Here is a 23,377-nt window from a genome sequence, read left to right as displayed (position 1 = left end):
AGTGAAGTCAAAAACAATTCCCAGACCTTGGAATTTATACCCAACACCATGTACTTCAAAAACTGCTTCTCCACGATGCTGCTAGTCATAGACCAACATCCAAAGGCAATATCGCCGCTTTATACTTTTCAATGCTGCTTATGTTAAATGTTATATATAGGTAGGTGAATTTATTAGCTAACTTCATCGAAAAGGACTATCACTATTCTGACCACAGTATAATATGTCCATAGAAAAAAAATAATTTGTTTTAAAAACGGGACCTGTTCATTTTTCTGTCTATTAAAAGTTGAGTGGTAGGGTTTTAACCTTGGAACGAAAACATAGAAAGATCGTATTATAAATTAAAGTTTAAAGATTAGTTTGAGATTTTGCAATTACCTTCTCTCTATTTTATGGACGAGGTACAGTCTCACCAGTACGATTCTTGTCTTGACTGTAATACAGTATGGGATCATGTCATGTGAAGTCGACTTAGGAATACTTAACTTTTTTATTTGCAGACAAACCTTACTGTGGTCGTAGAGCTCTTCCTCGTAGGATTTCAAGGCAGTCAAGTTTTAAGAATTTCTTTGTTTCTTCTGTTTTTTCTTGTTTTTGTTGCAACCGTATGTGGAAATTTGATGATAATATTATTAGTCTCCTTCAGTAAAAACCTCCACACTCCAATGTACTTTTTCATCTCGCAACTGTCCATCAGTGACATCTTGTTAACCGCCAATATTGTCCCAAACATGTTCCACGTCTTACTGAACAACGGAGGGGTTATCAGTTTTACTGGTTGTATCACACAACTTTATTTTTTCAGCGCTTCAGAAGAATTTGAATGTTTTCTTCTCACGGTGATGTCCTATGACAGATATTTGGCCATCTGTAATCCTCTCCGCTATACGTCTATCATGACAAGAGCATATTGTGCGATGATGGTTCTCGTAAGTTTGGTTTTGTGTTTTACTGTTTCAATCGTTGTCAGCACAACGCTATCAACTCTGACCTTCTGTGGAATGATTATTAATCATTTTGTCTGTGACACGGTTCCTTTAGTGGAACTTGCTTGTTCCGACACTTTCATCATCCACCTGGAGATATATATACTTAGCATTCCCCTAGTGATTGCCCCTACTATAATAATCATAAGCTGTTATGTTAATATTATAGTTAACATCCTTAGGATCCCATCCAATACCGGTAGACAGAAAGCCTTCTCCACCTGTAGCTCCCACCTCACGGTGGTCTCCATATTTTACTGGACCATGTTCAGTGTTTATGTCGTTCCAACCAAAGGTCAATCTTCTACCATCGGTAAGATCCTATCACTGCTATATACAGTGTTTACTCCTTTGATCAATCTCATAATTTACAGTCTGAGAAACAAAGATATCATAAAAGCAGTACAAGCAACTCTTAATCAACAAATGTCTTAAAAATAGAAATTATTTCTCATAGCTGGTCATTAGGAGTAACAGGATAACGTAGATCTCTTTAGGTCCCTCTACATTTTTTATATGAGCTTTTTTAATGTTGAATTCCTAAAAGCAGACAGACATTGAAGTAAAAAATAACAAATCTTGTCTACAACTACCTACCCCCCAAAAAGTACAAATTACAATTCGCAAAAAAGGAAATAGTACTGGATCCTCAAGACTCCAAATGATGGTCAAAAATCAGCCTTCTATAGTTTCAATTAATATTGATCACAAAAAGTACAAATAACTGCCTCAAAAAGATGAAAAATAAGTTTGTCTGGTACAATATGCCCTGCTCGAACAATGTAATCCTCCCTCCCATGGCTCCCATCTTTGCGGCGACAGTCCGGAGCATAGAGACATTGTTAACCCTTCCTCATCCTCCTCCTTCTCTTTCTCTGGGACCATCACCTCCTCCCACAGAGTATTCAAAGTGTTCTCCAGCATGTTGTTGACCGGAATAGTGATGCTGTTGATGGCAAAGTCAGCGCTAACCATCTTAGTATCCATTTTGAAACTGCGCAGAAGGGTGCAGAGGTCCTTCATCTTTGCCCACTCCGCAAGCTTGATTTGCACCGCATCCAAACTGCATTGGTCCAGGCTGCGCATAATGACAGTCTGCATCAGGGTTCATCACTGCTGCTTCAGTTGGGCAACATTTGCACAGGGGAATTCTGCCATGTCAGCATATTAACCAGTTAACCAGTAAACTGAAAAACCTCTGTAGTGATGTCAGTCGATGACCTTCTGGGTGTGATTGGTGAAAGTGAGCACACAGCAACCGTGCTTTCTGCAGCAGCTCATCCAGGCAGAGAAATTGCTGCACCGCCTGGTTGAGGACGTTTGCCATGTAAGGCACATGTATGAGGTTGCTCCGACATAGAACCGCCATCAGTAGGGTTGAGCGAAACGGGTCGGCCACTTTCAGAAGTCGCCGACTTTTGGCAAAGTCGGGTTTCATGAAACCCGACCCGACCCCTGTGTGGGGTCGGCCATGAAGTCGGCGATCTTCTGAATGTGGTATTGGAATTCCGATCCCGATTTCCGGTATGTTTGCAATATCGGAAATCGGTATCGGAATCCATATTTAATGTAAAATAAAGAATTAAAATAAAAAATATCGCTATACTTACCCTCTGACGCGCCCTGGTTCTAACCGGGAAACCTTCCTTCCTTCGAATAAGCGCTTGCAGGACCTTGCGGTGACGTTGCGGTGACGTCGCGGCTTGTGATTGGTTGCGCGGCCGCCCATGTGACCGCTCGCGCGACCAATCACAAGCCGCGACGTCACCGCGACGTCACGCAAGGTCCTGCAAGCGCTGATTCTTAGGAAGGAAGGCTGCCGGAAAGAAGCAGGGCTCGTCCGAGGGTGAGTATATACCTAATAGGAATATACTCACCCTCGGACGCGCCCTGCTTCTTTCCGGCAGCCTTCCTTCCTAAGAATCAGCGCTTGCAGGACCTTGCGTGACGTCGCGGCTTGTGATTGGTCACGCGAGCGGTCACATGGGCGGCCGCGCGACCAATCACAAGCCGCGACGTCACCGCGACATCACCGCAAGGTCTTGGAAGCGCTGATTCGAAGGAAGGAAGGTTCCCGGTTAGTACCAGGGCGCGTCAGAGGGTAAGTATAGCGATATTTTTTATTTTAATTCTTTATTTTACACTTAAATATGGATCCCAGGGCCTGAAGGAGAGTTTCCGCTCCTTCAGACCCTGGGAACCATTGGAAACCCAATGCACTGCATTGGGTTTCGAGTTTCGGCCGACCCCGACCCCGACTTTTTTATAGGATCGGCCGATTTCACTCGACCCGACTTTTGAAAAAGTCGGGTTTCGTGAAACCCGACCCGATCCTATAAAAGTAAAGGTCACTCAACCCTAGCCATCAGTTTTGCACTGTTATCACACAAGGTCTTTTCTAGCTCCAGGCTATTGCTCAAACTCACCTTGGTCAGCTGCCCACAAGTCTTGAGCGGTGTGACTGCTATCTGAAAGGCATATTAATATAAACAGTGCCAGATTGCAGTGATCACTAGCTGCACAGTATGGAGGTTAGAAAATTTGGCTGGGCCACACATTTAGCACAAAGGATTGATATGCCAAAAATTTGGCTGGTGGCTGGACCACATTAGCAAAAAGAATTAATATGCTGAAGTGTGGACTGTTGGCTAGATCACACAGTTAGCACAAATGATTTAGATGCTGAAATCTGGACTGGTGGCTGGACCACACAATTAGCTCAAAAGGATTTATATGCTGAAATACGGACTCGTGGCAGGACCTCACATTTCGCACAAATAATTATATATATAGTAACATAGTTAGTAAGGCCGAAAAAAGACATTTGTCCATCCAGTTCAGCCTATATTCCATCATAATAAATCCCCAGATCTACCTCCTTCTATAAATATATGTTGAAATGTGCACTGGTGGCAGGGCCACACAATTAGCACAAAGGATTGATATGATGAAATGTGGACTGGTGGCTGGACCACACAATTAGCACAAAGAATTTAGATGCTAAAATGTGGACTGGTGGCAGGTCCACACAATTAGCACAAATAATATATATGCAGAAATGTGGACTGGTGGCTGGTCCACACAATTAGCACAAAAGAGTTATATGCTGAAATGTGGACTGGTGGCTGCAGGGGCTGACTGGCAAATTTTGGCCTAGGGAGCAAGCACACAGCAGTGACCCATGAGTAGCGGCTCATCCTTAAAGGGGTTGTTGGATCTTATGTTACATGTCTACAGTCACTATGTGTAAATCCTCATATCGTGTGCACTGTGTGCTGTGAAGATTCGCTGGTGGCTGCAACAGGTGGTCTTGTGACCACAAGCATGCAATGTTAGGACTGGCGGAACGCACCAAGTAAGATGATATAGATGCGTTCGCAGTCCGGGGTCCACCGTGCAGGCGAAACCCGCTGCTAGTAAATGACAGACTATATGGCGGTACTTAAAAGTATAAACACGTGGGTTAAACCTCACCCAACGTGAAGAAAGCGATCCTGTTAAGTCACAGGACCGCGGTACCGCACATAGAGCGCGAGCAAGTAGTCAGCGAACTTAACCCCAAAAGGGATTGAAGTCCGATTAGACCTTTGCTGGCACAACACCGCAACTGGGTGTGAAAAGAACCTTTTCTGCAGTATATGAGCACAAGAGTGCGTGCGATGCCGCACTGACGGACGCCACTAACCACCCAGGCTTGGGTATGGAAAGCGCGAGGCAAGCGCACGGCGCCGTACTGGCAGGCACAGCTATAGGATGCTGTGATGTGTGTAACATACAGATGGATAGTCGGGCGCTAGAGAGCTACCATCATCCGCGAGCAGTCAACAACTCTAGGGAGGGATACTTAGGAGCTTTCATCCTTCAACATACATCCATCTACACACACATAATAATTGTACACTAGCGCATGGCCGTGCGGTCATGCGCAGTTTATATAGTTGCAGGACAGGAAGTGGCCACAGAAACTTTGCCCTTCCAAGACCTGCCAAGATGACCAATGGAATGCGCTGCAGAGCCTGAGCACATGACCCTTGATCTCCAACGGGAGATCTTGCCCTGGGCATGCTCAGTGTGCGCAAATAAGGACTTAGTCCCAGAGAAGTCCGCTCGCTGCTGACCAGCACTGACTTTAATGGCAGGAGCTGAAGAAGCAGCAGTAACTCTCTGTACCGAGCGAGACCGAGCAAGACGCTGGGACCGACGTCCCTGCTGAGCAGGCTCCACTGCGGCTGGATAGGAATAGGAGAACGCAGTGGAGACGGCCCGAGATTCCCCCTGTGCAGAAGTGGGAACTCGAGACCTAACATTACCCCTCCTCCTAGGGCCCCCCCCTCCTTGGGCCTCACTACGCTCGAAGGCAGCAATGAGCTGCGGGGCCCGAATGTTTTCAGCAGGTTCCCATGACCTGTCCTCTGGGCCATAACCCTTCCAATCCACCAAATAGAACTTTTTGCCGCGTACCACCTTGCACCCCAAAATAGCGTTCACCTCATAATCGTCCGTAGACGAACCCGATGTCCCGGCAGATGACTCGGAAAACCGGGACATGTATACGGGTTTCAAGAGGGACACGTGAAAGGTGTCGGTGATACCCAAGCGTGGAGAAAGAGCCAGACGGTAGACCACGGGATTAACCTGTTCGAGAACCTTGAAGGGACCCAGGTAGCGAGGAGCAAACTTAGTGGACTCAACTCGCAGCCTGATGTTACGGGCGGAGAGCCACACCAAGTCGCCAGGGGCAAAGGTCGGAGCGGGGCGCCGATAAACATCGGTGGAGGACCTCATTCTCTCCTTGGAGGCCCGAATGGCATCCTGCGTGCAATCCCAAATGTCCCGTGCCTCCACCGCCCAGTCTGCCACCCTGGAGTCAGCGGAAGACACTAGCATGGGCACAGGAAAACGCGGATGCTGGCCGTAATTTAAGAGGAATGGAGTCTGACCGGTGGAGTCGGCTACGGCATTGTTAAGTGCAAACTCTGCTCACGGTTGCAAGGATGCCCAGTCATCCTGCCTGGCAGAAACAAAATGTCGCAGATATGTGACCAAGGTCTGGTTGCCCCTTTCAACCAACCCATTCATCTCTGGATGATATGCCGAAGAGAGATTTAACTCAATACTGAGTAGACGACAAAGCTCTCTCCAGAATCGAGACGCAAACTGGGGACCCCGGTCACTAACAATTTTGTCTGGCATACCGTGTAGGCGAAATATATGCTTGATAAACAAGACAGCCAATGCCCGTGCAGATGGTAGCCGTGGAAGAGGCACCAAATGCACCATTTTGGAAAAATGGGCGGTGCTCACCCAGATAATGGTGCAGTTACGAGACTTGGGCAAGCCCACTACAAAGTCCATCCCGACCATCTCCCAGGGCCTGTCCGCCACGGGCAGAGGATAAAGCAAACCAGCTGGCCGTTGCCGAGGAGTCTTGTTCCTGGTGCAAGAGACACACGCCCGAACATACTCCGTGACATCTCGGGCCATATGCGGCCACCAGTATGTCCTCGCCAGCAACTCAGATGTCCTTTTAGTACCAAAATGTCCACCCACCCTGGACGAGTGCGCCCAAGAAAGAACCTCCGGTCGCAAACTGGATGGAACAAAAGTCTTGCCCGGGGGCACAGACTCCAGCGAAACCGGAGCAACAGTTCTCAAGCTCTCGGTGGGGACAATAAGCCGAGGCTCCTCCTCCGCAGATGACACAACGGAGCGAGAGAGAGCGTCGGCCCGAATGTTCTTCTCCCCAGAAAGGAAATGGAGAGTGAAATGAAACCGGGAGAAGAACAAGGACCATCTGGCCTGGCGAGAATTCAACCGCTGAGCTGTCTGCAGGTACACCAAATTTTTATGGTCTGTGAAGACTTGGAAGGGAAAACGTGCTCCCTCCAAGAGATGTCTCCACTCCGAGAAAGCCAACTTCATGGCTAGCAACTCCCTGTCCCCGATGGAATAATTCCTCTCTGCTGGTGCGAAGGTCTTGGAGAAAAAGAAGCAAGAATGCTTCCGACCTTGAGCATCCTTTTGGAAGAGGAATGCTACAGCAGCAACAGAAGAGGCATCCACCTCCATGATAAATGGCTTATCAACATCGGGGCGATGTAGAATGGGAGCGCTAGCGAAGTGTGACTTTATAGAGATAAAGGCCTTGGAGACCTCCTCAGACCACAATTTGGGATTCGCCCCCTTCTTGGTGAGGGCAACCAAGGGAGCTACCAAAGTTGAGAAGTGCGGGATGAACTGGCGATAATAATTGATGAATCCCATAAAGCCTGCACTGCTTTAAGAGAATGGGGTTCCTGCCAGTCCATTACAGCCTGTAGTTTGGCAGGATCCATAGCCAATCCCTGGGCTGAGATGATGTAGCCTAGGAAAGGTAAGGACTCCTGCTCAAACATACACTTCTCCAACTTGGCATAGAGGGAGTTTGCCCGTAGGAGGTCGAAGACTTTGCAAACATCTCTCCTGTGGGAGTCAATATCTGGAGAGTAAATGAGAATATCATCCAGATAGACTACGACCGAGGTGGAAAGCATATCCCGGAAGATATCATTCACAAAGTCTTGGAAAACGGCTGGGGCATTACAGAGCCCGAAGGGCATCACCAGATATTCATAGTGCCCATCCCTGGTGTTAAACGCCGTCTTCCATTCGTCCCCCTCACGGATGCGAATCAGGTTGTAAGCACCCCGCAGATCTAATTTAGTAAATACCCTTGCTCCCCGAAGCCTATCGAATAGCTCAGATATCAAAGGCAAAGGGTACTTATTCTTAACGGTGATGGCGTTAAGACCCCTGTAGTCTATGCATGGACGCAATTCCCCATTCTTCTTCTGCATGAAGAAGAATCCTGCCCCAGCAGGTGACACTGACTTCCTGATGAACCCTCTTGCCAGATTTTCCTGGATATACTGTGACATTGCCTCCGTCTCCGGGAGAGATAGCGGATAGACTCTACCCCGGGAAGGCTCAGCACCAGGCAAGAGGTCAATAGGACAATCATAGGGGCGATGGGGCGGAAGGGTCTCCGCCGCCTTTTTGGAGAGCACGTCTGCATAAGACCAATACTGCTTGGGGAGAGAGGATAGATCTGCGGATACCTCGGTTGTAGCAACCTGAATGCACTCCCTCTGACACCTACCCCCACAAGATTCACCCCATCCCAGAATTCTGCCTGAGGACCACTCGATATGAGGAGAGTGGTACCGTAGCCAAGGTATTCCCAACAGGACCTCATCAATTCCTTCTGGAATGACGAGCAGAGAAATAATCTCCTCATGAGATGGCGACATGGACAGAGTTAAAGGGATGGTCTGGTGTGTTATCTGTGAGGGCAGTGTCGACCCATTCACCACTCGTACCGTTACAGGTTGAGCTAGCATAACCAGGGGTATTGCGTGACGTTGGGCGAAGGCAGAAGACATGAAATTGCCCTCCGCCCCAGAATCCACGCAGAGCTCTACCGAGTGAGAAAATGAGCCTATAGTAATTGTCCCCTTAAAGGACAATTTAGAGGCAAACGTCGCCGTGTCTAGTGTACCTCCACCTACGACCACTAGACGCTGACGTTTCCTCGACCGCTGAGGACATCTGGTGGCTAGATGTCCTGACTGCTGGCAAACATGACAGACCCTGAGTGCACAAGTGGTCCGGGACTTAGATCCCGCTTGTGACACTTCTCTGGCCTCATGTGACTCAGGAACCAGGACCAGAGATTCCAGAGGTTTGGCGAAAGTAGGAGCCAGCCGAAACCTCTGCCTACACTGGGCTCGCTCTAACCTCCGCTCGTTAAAACGGAGATCTATTCGAGTGGAGACTGTTATTAACTTCTCCAGTGTGGCAGGAATCTCCCTAGTGGCCAGAGCATCCTTTATGTGGTCAGCCAAGCCCCTCCAAAATATGGGGATAAGAGCTTTATCCGACCATTCCAGCTCAGATGCTAAAGTGCGGAATTGGACGGCAAAATGACTGACCAAGGACTCACCCTGAGTTAATGCCAGCAGTTGGAGCGCAGTATCATGGGTGACTTGAGGTCCGAAAAAGACCTGTTTCAGAGTGCTCAAAAACAGCGGAGCACTCTGCACCACATGATCGCCACGCTCCCACAGCGGCGTAGCCCATTCCAACGCTCTGTCCGACAATAGAGATACAATAAATCCCACCTTAGCCCGCTCTGTGGGAAAACGTGCAGCCAGGAGCTCAAGATGAATAGAGCACTGACTCACAAATCCCCTACAAAATTTGCTATCACCAGAAAATTTTTCTGGCAGCTGGAGGCGAGAAAATGTCGGAACAGGGGTGGCAATGGACAAGGTTGCTGCAGCCACGCTGGCAGCCTGTACAGCAACTGCGGTAACATCCACAGCTGAGGTTGCGCTCTCGAGAGCCGTCAACCTACCCTCCAGCTGCTGGATATACCGCAAGGATTGCTGTTTGTCTGTCATCACTAGCCAGACCCTGGCGCTAGTGTAATGTTAGGTAGGACTGGCGGAACCCACCAAGAAAGATGATATAGATGCATTCGCAGTCCGGGGTCCACCGTGCAGGCGAAACCCGCTGCTAGTAAATGACAGACTATATGGCGGTACTTAAAAGTATAAACACGTGGGTTAAACCTCACCCAACGTGAAGAAAGCGATCCTGTTAAGTCACAGGACCGTGGTACCGCACATAGAGCGCGAGCAAGTAGTCAGCGAACTTAATCCCAAAAGGGATTGAAGTCCAATTAGACCCTTGCTGGCACAACACCGCAACTGGGTGTGAAAAGAACCTTTTCTGCAGTATATGAGCACAAGAGTGCGTGCGATGCCGCACTGACAGACGCCACTAACCACCCAGGCTTGGGTATGGAAAGCGCGAGGCAAGTGCATGGCGCCGTACTGGCAGGCACAGCTATAGGACGCTGTGATGTGTGTAACATACAGATGGATAGTCGGGCGCTAGAGAGCTACCATCATCTGCGAGCAATCAACAACTCTAGGGAGGGATACTTAGGAGCTTTCATCCTTCGACATACATCCATCTACACACACACATAATAATTGTACACTAGCGCATGGCCGTGTGGTCATGCGCAGTTTATATAGTTGCAGGACAGGAAGTGGCCACAGAAACTTTGCCCTTCCAAGACCTGCCAAGATGACCAATGGAATGCGCTGCAGAGCCTGAGCACATGACCCTTGATCTCCAACGGGAGATCTTGCCCTGGGCATGCTCAGTGTGCGCAAACAAGGACTTAGTCCCATAGAAGTCCGCTCGCTGCTGACCAGCACTGACTTTAATGGCAGGAGCTGAAGAAGCAGCAGTAACTCTCTGTACCGAGCGAGACGCTGGGACCGACGTCCCTGCTGAGCAGGCTCCACTGCGGCTGGATAGGAATGGGAGACCGCAGCGGAGACGGCCCGAGATTCCCCCTGTGCAGAAGTGGGAACTCGAGACCTAACATGCAATTTTTTATATTCCCAGCCACATTTCCACTAGACTGTTTTGGGCCTTGTTCAATACAGTTGCACTAGGCCATGCAAGTCTACTCGGCATGTGACCACATGTATGCAAATCACAAACTTGCAGCCAGACACCTGCCAAATAACCACAGCTCTGCGAGCAATGTGAGAAGCACAAGACTGCTGTTACATAGAATGACACAGAGTGAATGCACCAATGACACACACACACACACGCACACCCCACTGTATAATGACAGACACACACGCACAGCCCCACTGCCTAATGACAGACACACGCACAGCCCCACTGTATAATGACAGACACACGCACAGCCCCACTGTATAATGACACACACACGCACAGCCCCACTGTATAATGACACACACGCACAGCCCCACTGCATAATTACACACATGCGCAGCCACACTGTATAATGACACACACACACAGCACCACTGTATAATGACAGACACACGCACAGCCCCACTGTATAATGACACACACACACACAGCCCCACTGTATAATGACACACACGCACAGCCCCACTGTATGACACACACGCACAGCCCCACTGCATAATGACAGACACACGCACAGCCCCACTGTATAATGACAGACACACGCACAGCCACACTGTATAATGACACACACGCACAGCCCCACTGTATAATGACAGACACACGCACAGCCCCACTGTATAATGACAGACACACACAGCCCCACTGTATAATGACACACACACACACAGCCCCACTGTATAATGACACACACGCACAGCCCCACTGCATAATGACAGACACACGCACAGCCCCACTGTATAATGACAGACACACGCACAGCCACACTGTATAATGACACACACGCACAGCCCCACTGTATAATGACACACACACACAGCCCCACTGTATAATGACACACACGCACAGCCCCACTGTATGACACACACGCACAGCCCCACTGCATAATGACAGACACACGCACAGCCCCACTATATAATGACAGACACACGCACAGCCCCACTGTATAATGACAAACACACACACAGCCCCACTGTATAATGACACACACATGCACAGCCCCACTGTATGACACACACGCACAGCCCCACTGTATAATGACAGACACACGCATAGCCCCACTGTATAATGACACACACGCACAGCCCCACTGTATAATGACAAACACACACACAGCCCCACTGTATAATGACACACACATGCACAGCCCCACTGTATGACACACACGCACAGCCCCACTGTATAATGACAGACACACGCACAGCCCCACTGTATAATGACACACACGCACAGCCCCACTGTATAATGACAAACACACACACAGCCCCACTGTATAATGACACACACATGCACAGCCCCACTGTATGACACACACGCACAGCCCCACTGCATAATGACACACACACACACAGCCCCACTGTATAATGACACACACGCACAGCCCCACTGTATGACACACACGCACAGCCCCACTGCATAATGACAGACACACGCACAGCCCCACTGTATAATGACACACACACACAGCCACACTGTATAATGACACACACGCACAGCCCCACTGTATAATGACACACACGCACAGCCACACTGTATAATGACACACACGCACAGCCCCACTGTATAATGACACACACGCACAGCCACACTGTATAATGACACACACACACAGCCCCACTGTATAATGACACACACACGCACAGCCCCACTGTATAATTACACACACGCACAGCCCCACTGTATAATGACACACACGCACAGCCCCACTGTATAATGACACACACACACAGCCCCACTGTATAATTACACACACACACAGCCCCACTGTATAATGACACACACACAGCCCCACTGTATAATGACACACACACACAGCCCCACTGTATAATGACACACACACATGCACAGCCCCACTGTATAATGACAGACACACGCACAGCCCCACTGTATAATGACACACACACACAGCCCCACTGTATAATTACACACACACACAGCCCCACTGTATAATGACACACACACAGCCCCACTGTATAATGACACACACACACAGCCCCACTGTATAAATACACACACGCACAGCCACACTGTATAATGACACACACACACAGCCCCACTGTATAATGACACACACACATAGCCCCACTGTATAATGACACACACACGCACAGCCCCACTGTATAATGACACACACACGCAGCCACACTGTATAATGACACACACACAGCCCCACTGTATAATGACACACACACACAGCCCCACTGTATAATGACACACACACAGCCCCACTGTATAATGACACACACACACAGCCCCACTGTATAATGACACACACACACACAGCCCCACTGTATGACACACACGCACAGCCCCACTGCATAATGACAGACACACGCACAGCCCCACTGTATAATGACAGACACACGCACAGCCCCACTGTATAATGACACACACACACACAGCCCCACTGTATAATGACACACACGCACAGCCCCACTGTATGACACACACGCACAGCCCCACTGCATAATGACAGACACACGCACAGCCCCACTGTATAATGACAGACACACGCACAGCCACACTGTATAATGACACACACGCACAGCCCCACTGTATAATGACACACACACACAGCCCCACTGTATAATGACACACACACGCACAGCCCCACTGTATAATGACACACACACACACAGCCCCACTGTATAATGACACACACGCACAGCCCCACTGTATGACACACACGCACAGCCCCACTGCATAATGACAGACACACGCACAGCCCCACTGTATAATGACAGACACACGCACAGCCACACTGTATAATGACACACACGCACAGCCCCACTGTATAATGACAGACACACGCACAGCCCCACTGTATAATGACAGACACACACAGCCCCACTGTATAATGACACACACACACACAGCCCCACTGTATAATGACACACACGCACAGCCCCACTGCATAATGACAGACACACGCACAGCCCCACTGTATAATGACAGACACACGCACAGCCACACTGTATAATGACACACACGCACAGCCCCACTGTATAATGACACACACACACAGCCCCACTGTATGACACACACGCACAGCCCCACTGCATAATGACAGACACACGCACAGCCCCACTGTATAATGACAGACACACGCACAGCCACACTGTATAATGACACACACGCACAGCCCCACTGTATAATGACACACACACACAGCCCCACTGTATAATGACACACACGCACAGCCCCACTGTATGACACACACGCACAGCCCCACTGCATAATGACAGACACACGCACAGCCCCACTATATAATGACAGACACACGCACAGCCCCACTGTATAATGACAAACACACACACAGCCCCACTGTATAATGACACACACATGCACAGCCCCACTGTATGACACACACGCACAGCCCCACTGTATAATGACAGACACACGCATAGCCCCACTGTATAATGACACACACGCACAGCCCCACTGTATAATGACAAACACACACACAGCCCCACTGTATAATGACACACACATGCACAGCCCCACTGTATGACACACACGCACAGCCCCACTGTATAATGACAGACACACGCACAGCCCCACTGTATAATGACACACACGCACAGCCCCACTGTATAATGACAAACACACACACAGCCCCACTGTATAATGACACACACATGCACAGCCCCACTGTATGACACACACGCACAGCCCCACTGCATAATGACACACACACACACAGCCCCACTGTATAATGACACACACGCACAGCCCCACTGTATAATGACAAACACACACACAGCCCCACTGTATAATGACACACACACACAGCCACACTGTATAATGACACACACGCACAGCCCCACTGTATAATGACACACACGCACAGCCACACTGTATAATGACACACACGCACAGCCCCACTGTATAATGACACACACGCACAGCCACACTGTATAATGACACACACGCACAGCCCCACTGTATAATGACACACACACACAGCCACACTGTATAATGACACACACACGCACAGCCCCACTGTATAATTACACACACGCACAGCCCCACTGTATAATGACACACACGCACAGCCCCACTGTATAATGACAGACACACGCACAGCCCCACTGTATAATGACACACACACACAGCCACACTGTATAATGACACACACGCACAGCCCCACTGTATAATGACACACACGCACAGCCACACTGTATAATGACACACACGCACAGCCCCACTGTATAATGACACACACGCACAGCCACACTGTATAATGACACACACACACAGCCCCACTGTATAATGACACACACACGCACAGCCCCACTGTATAATTACACACACGCACAGCCCCACTGTATAATGACACACACGCACAGCCCCACTGTATAATGACACACACACACAGCCCCACTGTATAATTACACACACACACAGCCCCACTGTATAATGACACACACACAGCCCCACTGTATAATGACACACACACACAGCCCCACTGTATAATGACACACACACATGCACAGCCCCACTGTATAATGACAGACACACGCACAGCCCCACTGTATAATGACACACACACACAGCCCCACTGTATAATTACACACACACACAGCCCCACTGTATAATGACACACACACAGCCCCACTGTATAATGACACACACACACAGCCCCACTGTATAAATACACACACGCACAGCCACACTGTATAATGACACACACACACAGCCCCACTGTATAATGACACACACACATAGCCCCACTGTATAATGACACACACACGCACAGCCCCACTGTATAATGACACACACACGCAGCCACACTGTATAATGACACACACACACAGCCCCACTGTATAATGACACACACACAGCCCCACTGTATAATGACACACACACACAGCCCCACTGTATAATGACACACACACACACAGCCCCACTGTATGACACACACGCACAGCCCCACTGCATAATGACAGACACACGCACAGCCCCACTGTATAATGACAGACACACGCACAGCCCCACTGTATAATGACACACACACACACAGCCCCACTGTATAATGACACACACGCACAGCCCCACTGTATGACACACACGCACAGCCCCACTGCATAATGACAGACACACGCACAGCCCCACTGTATAATGACAGACACACGCACAGCCACACTGTATAATGACACACACGCACAGCCCCACTGTATAATGACACACACACACAGCCCCACTGTATAATGACACACACACGCACAGCCCCACTGTATAATGACACACACACACACAGCCCCACTGTATAATGACACACACGCACAGCCCCACTGTATGACACACACGCACAGCCCCACTGCATAATGACAGACACACGCACAGCCCCACTGTATAATGACAGACACACGCACAGCCACACTGTATAATGACACACACGCACAGCCCCACTGTATAATGACAGACACACGCACAGCCCCACTGTATAATGACAGACACACACAGCCCCACTGTATAATGACACACACACACACAGCCCCACTGTATAATGACACACACGCACAGCCCCACTGCATAATGACAGACACACGCACAGCCCCACTGTATAATGACAGACACACGCACAGCCACACTGTATAATGACACACACGCACAGCCCCACTGTATAATGACACACACACACAGCCCCACTGTATAATGACACACACGCACAGCCCCACTGTATGACACACACGCACAGCCCCACTGTATAATGACAGACACATGCACAGCCCCACTATATAATGACAGACACACGCACAGCCCCACTGTATAATGACACACACGCACAGCCCCACTGCATAATGACAGACACACGCACAGCCCCACTGTATAATGACACACACACACAGCCACACTGTATAATGACACACACACACAGCCCCACTGTATAATGACACACACACAGCCCCACTGTATAATGACACACACACACACAGCCCCACTGTATAATGACACACACGCACAGCCCCACTGTATAATGACACACACGCACAGCCCCACTGTATAATGACACACACGCACAGCCCCACTGTATAATGACACACACACAGCCACACTGTATAATGACACACACGCACAGCCCCACTGTATAATGACACACACACACAGCCACACTGTATAATGACACACACGCACAGCCCCACTGTATAATGACACACACACAGCCACACTGTATAATGACACACACACACAGCCCCACTCTATAATGACACACACACGCACAGCCCCACTGTATAATTACACACACGCACAGCCCCACTGTATAATGACACACACGCACAGCCCCACTGTATAATGACACACACGCACAGACCCACTGTATAATGACACACACGCACAGCCACACTGTATAATGACACACACGCACAGCCCCACTGTATAATGACACACACACAGCCACACTGTATAATGACACACACACACAGCCCCACTCTATAATGACACACACACGCACAGCCCCACTGTATAATTACACACACGCACAGCCCCACTGTATAATGACACACACGCACAGCCCCACTGTATAATGACACACACGCACAGACCCACTGTATAATGACACACACACACAGCCCCACTGTATAATGACACACACACGCACAGCCCCACTGTATAATTACACACACGCACAGCCCCACTGTATAATGACACACACGCACAGCCCCACTGTATAATGACACACACGCACAGCCCCACTGTATAATGACACACACACACAGCCCCACTGTATAATTACACAAACACACAGCCCCACTGTATAATGACACACACACAGCCCCACTGTATAATGACACACACACACAGCCCCACTGTATAATGACACACACACGCACAGCCCCACTGTATAATTACACACACACACAGCCCCACTGTATAATGACACACACACAGCCCCACTGTATAATGACACACACACACAGCCCCACTGTATAAATACACACACGCACAGCCACACTGTATAATGACACACACACACAGCCCCACTGTATAATGACACACACACGCACAGCCCCACTGTATAATGACACACACACGCAGCCACACTGTATAATGACACACACACAGCCCCACTGTATAATGACACACACACAGCCCCACTGTATAATGACACACACACAGCCCCACTGTATAATGACACACACACACAGCCCCACTGTATAATGACACACACACACACAGCCCCACTGTATGACACACACGCACAGCCCCACTGCATAATGACAGACACACGCACAGCCCCACTGTATAATGACAGACACACGCACAGCCACACTGTATAATGACAAACACACACACAGCCCCACTGTATAATGACACACACACACAGCCCCACTGTATAATGACACACACACACACAGCCCCACTGTATGACACACACGCACAGCCCCACTGTATAATGACACACACGCACAGCCCCACTGTATAATGACACACACGCACAGACCCACTGTATAATGACACACACACACAGCCCCACTGTATAATGACACACACACGCACAGCCCCACTGTATAATTACACACACGCACAGCCCCACTGTATAATGACACACACGCACAGCCCCACTGTATAATGACACACACGCACAGCCCCACTGTATAATGACACACACACACAGCCCCACTGTATAATTACACACACACACAGCCCCACTGTATAATGACACACACACAGCCCCACTGTATAATGACACACACACACAGCCCCACTGTATAATGACACACACACGCACAGCCCCACTGTATAATTACACACACACACAGCCCCACTGTATAATGACACACACACAGCCCCACTGTATAATGACACACACACACAGCCCCACTGTATAAATACACACACGCACAGCCACACTGTATAATGACACACACACACAGCCCCACTGTATAATGACACACACACATAGCCCCACTGTATAATGACACACACACGCACAGCCCCACTGTATAATGACACACACACGCAGCCACACTGTATAATGACACACACACAGCCCCACTGTATAATGACACACACACAGCCCCACTGTATAATGACACACACACAGCCCCACTGTATAATGACACACACACACAGCCCCACTGTATAATGACACACACACACACAGCCCCACTGTATGACACACACGCACAGCCCCACTGCATAATGACAGACACACGCACAGCCCCACTGTATAATGACAGACACACGCACAGCCACACTGTATAATGACACACACGCACAGCCCCACTGTATAATGACACACACACACAGCCCCACTGTATAATGACACACACACGCACAGCCCCACTGTATAATGACACACACACACACAGCCCCACTGTATAATGACACACACACACACAGCCCCACTGTATAATGACACACACGCACAGCCCCACTGTATGACACACACGCACAGCCCCACTGCATAATGACAGACACACGCACAGCCCCACTGTATAATGACAGACACACGCACAGCCACACTGTATAATGACACACACGCACAGCCCCACTGTATAATGACACACACACACAGCCCCACTGTATAATGACACACACACGCACAGCCCCACTGTATAATGACACACACACACACAGCCCCACTGTATAATGACACACACGCACAGCCCCACTGTATGACACACACGCACAGCCCCACTGCATAATGACAGACACACGCACAGCCCCACTGTATAATGACAGACACACGCACAGCCACACTGTATAATGACACACACGCACAGCCCCACTGTATAATGACAGACACACGCACAGCCCCACTGTATAATGACAGACACACACAGCCCCACTGTATAATGACACACACACACACAGCCCCACTGTATAATGACACACACGCACAGCCCCACTGCATAATGACAGACACACGCACAGCCCCACTGTATAATGACAGACACACGCACAGCCACACTGTATAATGACACACACACACACAGCCCCACTGTATAATGACACACACGCACAGCCCCACTGTATGACACACACGCACAGCCCCACTGCATAATGACAGACACACGCACAGCCCCACTGTATAATGACAGACACACGCACAGCCACACTGTATAATGACACACACGCACAGCCCCACTGTATAATGACACACACACACAGCCCCACTGTATAATGACACACACACGCACAGCCCCACTGTATAATGACACACACACACACAGCCCCACTGTATAATGACACACACGCACAGCCCCACTGTATGACACACACGCACAGCCCCACTGCATAATGACAGACACACGCACAGCCCCACTGTATAATGACAGACACACGCACAGCCACACTGTATAATGACACACACGCACAGCCCCACTGTATAATGACAGACACACGCACAGCCCCACTGTATAATGACAGACACACACAGCCCCACTGTATAATGACACACACACACACAGCCCCACTGTATAATGACACACACATGCACAGCCCCACTGTATGACACACACGCACAGCCCCACTGTATAATGACAGACACACGCACAGCCACACTGTATAATGACACACACGCACAGCCCCACTGTATAATGACACACACACACAGCCCCACTGTATAATGACACACACACACAGCCCCACTGTATAATGACACACACGCACAGCCCCACTGTATGACACACACGCACAGCCCCACTGCATAATGACAGACACACGCACAGCCCCACTATATAATGACAGACACACGCACAGCCCCACTGTATAATGACAAACACACGCACAGCCCCACTGTATAATGACACACACGCACAGCCCCACTGTATGACACACACGCACAGCCCCACTGTATAATGACAGACACACGCACAGCCCCACTGTATAATGACACACACGCACAGCCCCACTGTATAATGACAAACACACACACAGCCCCACTGTATAATGACAAACACACACACAGCCCCACTGTATAATGACACACACATGCACAGCCCCACTGTATGACACACACGCACAGCCCCACTGTATAATGACACACACGCACAGCCCCACTGTATAATGACACACACGCACAGCCCCACTGTATAATGACAAACACACACACAGCCCCACTGTATAATGACACACACATGCACAGCCCCACTGTATAATGACACACACGCACAGCTCCACTGCATAATGACAGACACACGCACAGCCCCACTGTATAATGACACACACACACAGCCACACTGTATAATGACACACACACACAGCCCCACTGTATAATGACACACACGCACAGCCCCACTGTATAATGACACACACGCACAGCCACACTGTATAATGACACACACGCACAGCCCCACTGTATAATGACACACACGCACAGCCACACTGTATAATGACACACACGCACAGCCCCACTGTATAATGACACACACACAGCCACACTGTATAATGACACACACGCACAGCCCCACTGTATAATGACACACACACACAGCCCCACTGTATAATGACACACGCACAGCCCCACTGTATAATGACACACGCACAGCCCCACTGTATAATTACACACACGCACAGCCCCACTGTATAATGACACACACGCACAGCCCCACTGTATAATTACACACACGCACAGCCCCACTGTATAATGACACACACGCACAGCCCCACTGTATAATGACACACACACACAGCCCCACTGTATAATTACACACACACACAGCCCCACTGTATAATGACACACACACAGCCCCACTGTATAATGACACACACACACAGCCCCACTGTATAATGACACACACACGCACAGCCCCACTGTATAATTACACACACACACAGCCCCACTGTATAATGACACACACACAGCCCCACTGTATAATGACACACACACACAGCCCCACTGTATAAATACACACACGCACAGCCACACTGTATAATGACACACACACACAGCCCCACTGTATAATGACACACACACATAGCCCCACTGTATAATGACACACACACGCACAGCCCCACTGTTTAATGACACACACACGCAGCCACACTGTATAATGACACACACACAGCCCCACTGTATAATGACACACACACACAGCCCCACTGTATAATGACACACACACAGCCCCACTGTATAATGACACACACACACAGCCCCACTGTATAATGACACACACGCACAGCCCCACTGTATAATGACACACACACAGCCCCACTGTATAATGACACACACACACAGCCCCACTGTATAATGACACACACGCACAGCCCCACTGTATAATTACACACACACACAGCCCCACTGTATAATGACACACACACAGCCCCACTGTATAATGACACACACACACAGCCCCACTGTATAATGACACACACACACAGCCCCACTGTATAATGACACACACACACAGCCCCACTGTATAATTACACACACACACAGCCACACTGTATAATGACACACACACACACAGCCCCACTGTATAATGACACACACACACAGCCCCACTGTATAATTACACACACACACAGCCCCACTGTATAATGACACACACACAGCCCCACTGTATAATGACACACACACACAGCCCCACTGTATAAATACACACACGCACAGCCACACTGTATAATGACACACACACACAGCCCCACTGTATAATGACACACACACACAGCCACACTGTATAATGACACACACACACAGCCCCACTGTATAATGACACACACACACAGCCACACTGTATAATGACACACACACACAGCCACACTGTATAATGACACACACACACAGCCCCACTGTATAATGACACACACACACAGCCCCACTGTATAATGACACACACACGCACAGCCCCACTGTATAATTACACACGCACAGCCCCACTGTATAATGACACACACGCACAGCCCCACTGTATAATGACACACACACACAGCCCCACTGTATAATTACACAAACACACAGCCCCACTGTATAATGACACACACGCACAGCCCCACTGTATAATGACACACACACACAGCCCCACTGTATAATTACACACACGCACAGCCCCACTGTATAATGACACACACGCACAGCCCCACTGTATAATGACACACACACACAGCCCCACTGTATAATTACACACACGCACAGCCCCACTGTATAATGACACACACGCACAGCCCCACTGTATAATGACACACACACACAGCCCCACTGTATAATTACACACACACACAGCCCCACTGTATAATGACACACACGCACAGCCCCACTGTATAATGACACACACACACAGCCCCACTGTATAATTACACACACGCACAGCCCCACTGTATAATTACACACACGCACAGCCCCACTGTATAATGACACACACGCACAGCCCCACTGTATAATGACACACACACACAGCCCCACTGTATAATTACACACACGCACAGCCCCACTGTATAATGACACACACAGCCCCACTGTATAATGACACACACACACAGCCCCACTGTATAATGACACACACACGCACAGCCCCACTGTATAATTACACACACACACAGCCCCACTGTATAATGACACACACGCACAGCCCCACTGTATAAATACACACACGCACAGCCACACTGTATAATGACACACACACACAGCCCCACTGTATAATGACACACACACACAGCCACACTGTATAATGACAGACACACACAGCCCCACTGTATCATGACACACACACACAGCCCCACTGTATAATGACAGACACACGCACAGCCCCACTGTATAATGACACACACGCACAGCCCCACTGTATAATGACACACACACACAGGCCCACTGTATAATTACACACACACACAGCCCCACTGTATATTGACACACACGCACAGCCCCACTGTACAATGACACACACACACAGCCCCACTGTATAATGACACACACACAC

At 49.3% G+C, this 23,377-nt stretch overlaps 1 protein-coding gene across 1 annotated transcript; it reads left to right on the top strand.

Moving 5' to 3' along the window:
* The first annotated feature begins 395 nt into the window (after positions 1–395).
* LOC138674858 (olfactory receptor 11L1-like) lies at positions 396–1,424 on the top strand. The gene is made up of 2 exons (XM_069762677.1): positions 396–404; positions 504–1,424. The coding sequence occupies exons 1-2, from the start codon at positions 396–398 to the stop codon at positions 1,422–1,424; spliced, it is 930 nt and encodes a 309-aa protein (XP_069618778.1).
* The last annotated feature ends 21,953 nt before the right edge of the window (positions 1,425–23,377 follow it).

This window comes from Ranitomeya imitator, chromosome 4, assembly GCF_032444005.1.
Source record: "Ranitomeya imitator isolate aRanImi1 chromosome 4, aRanImi1.pri, whole genome shotgun sequence".
NCBI lineage: Eukaryota > Metazoa > Chordata > Amphibia > Anura > Dendrobatidae > Ranitomeya > Ranitomeya imitator.
The sequence above is the reverse complement of the archived record's forward strand: the minus strand, read 5'-3'. Positions and strand labels throughout refer to the sequence as shown.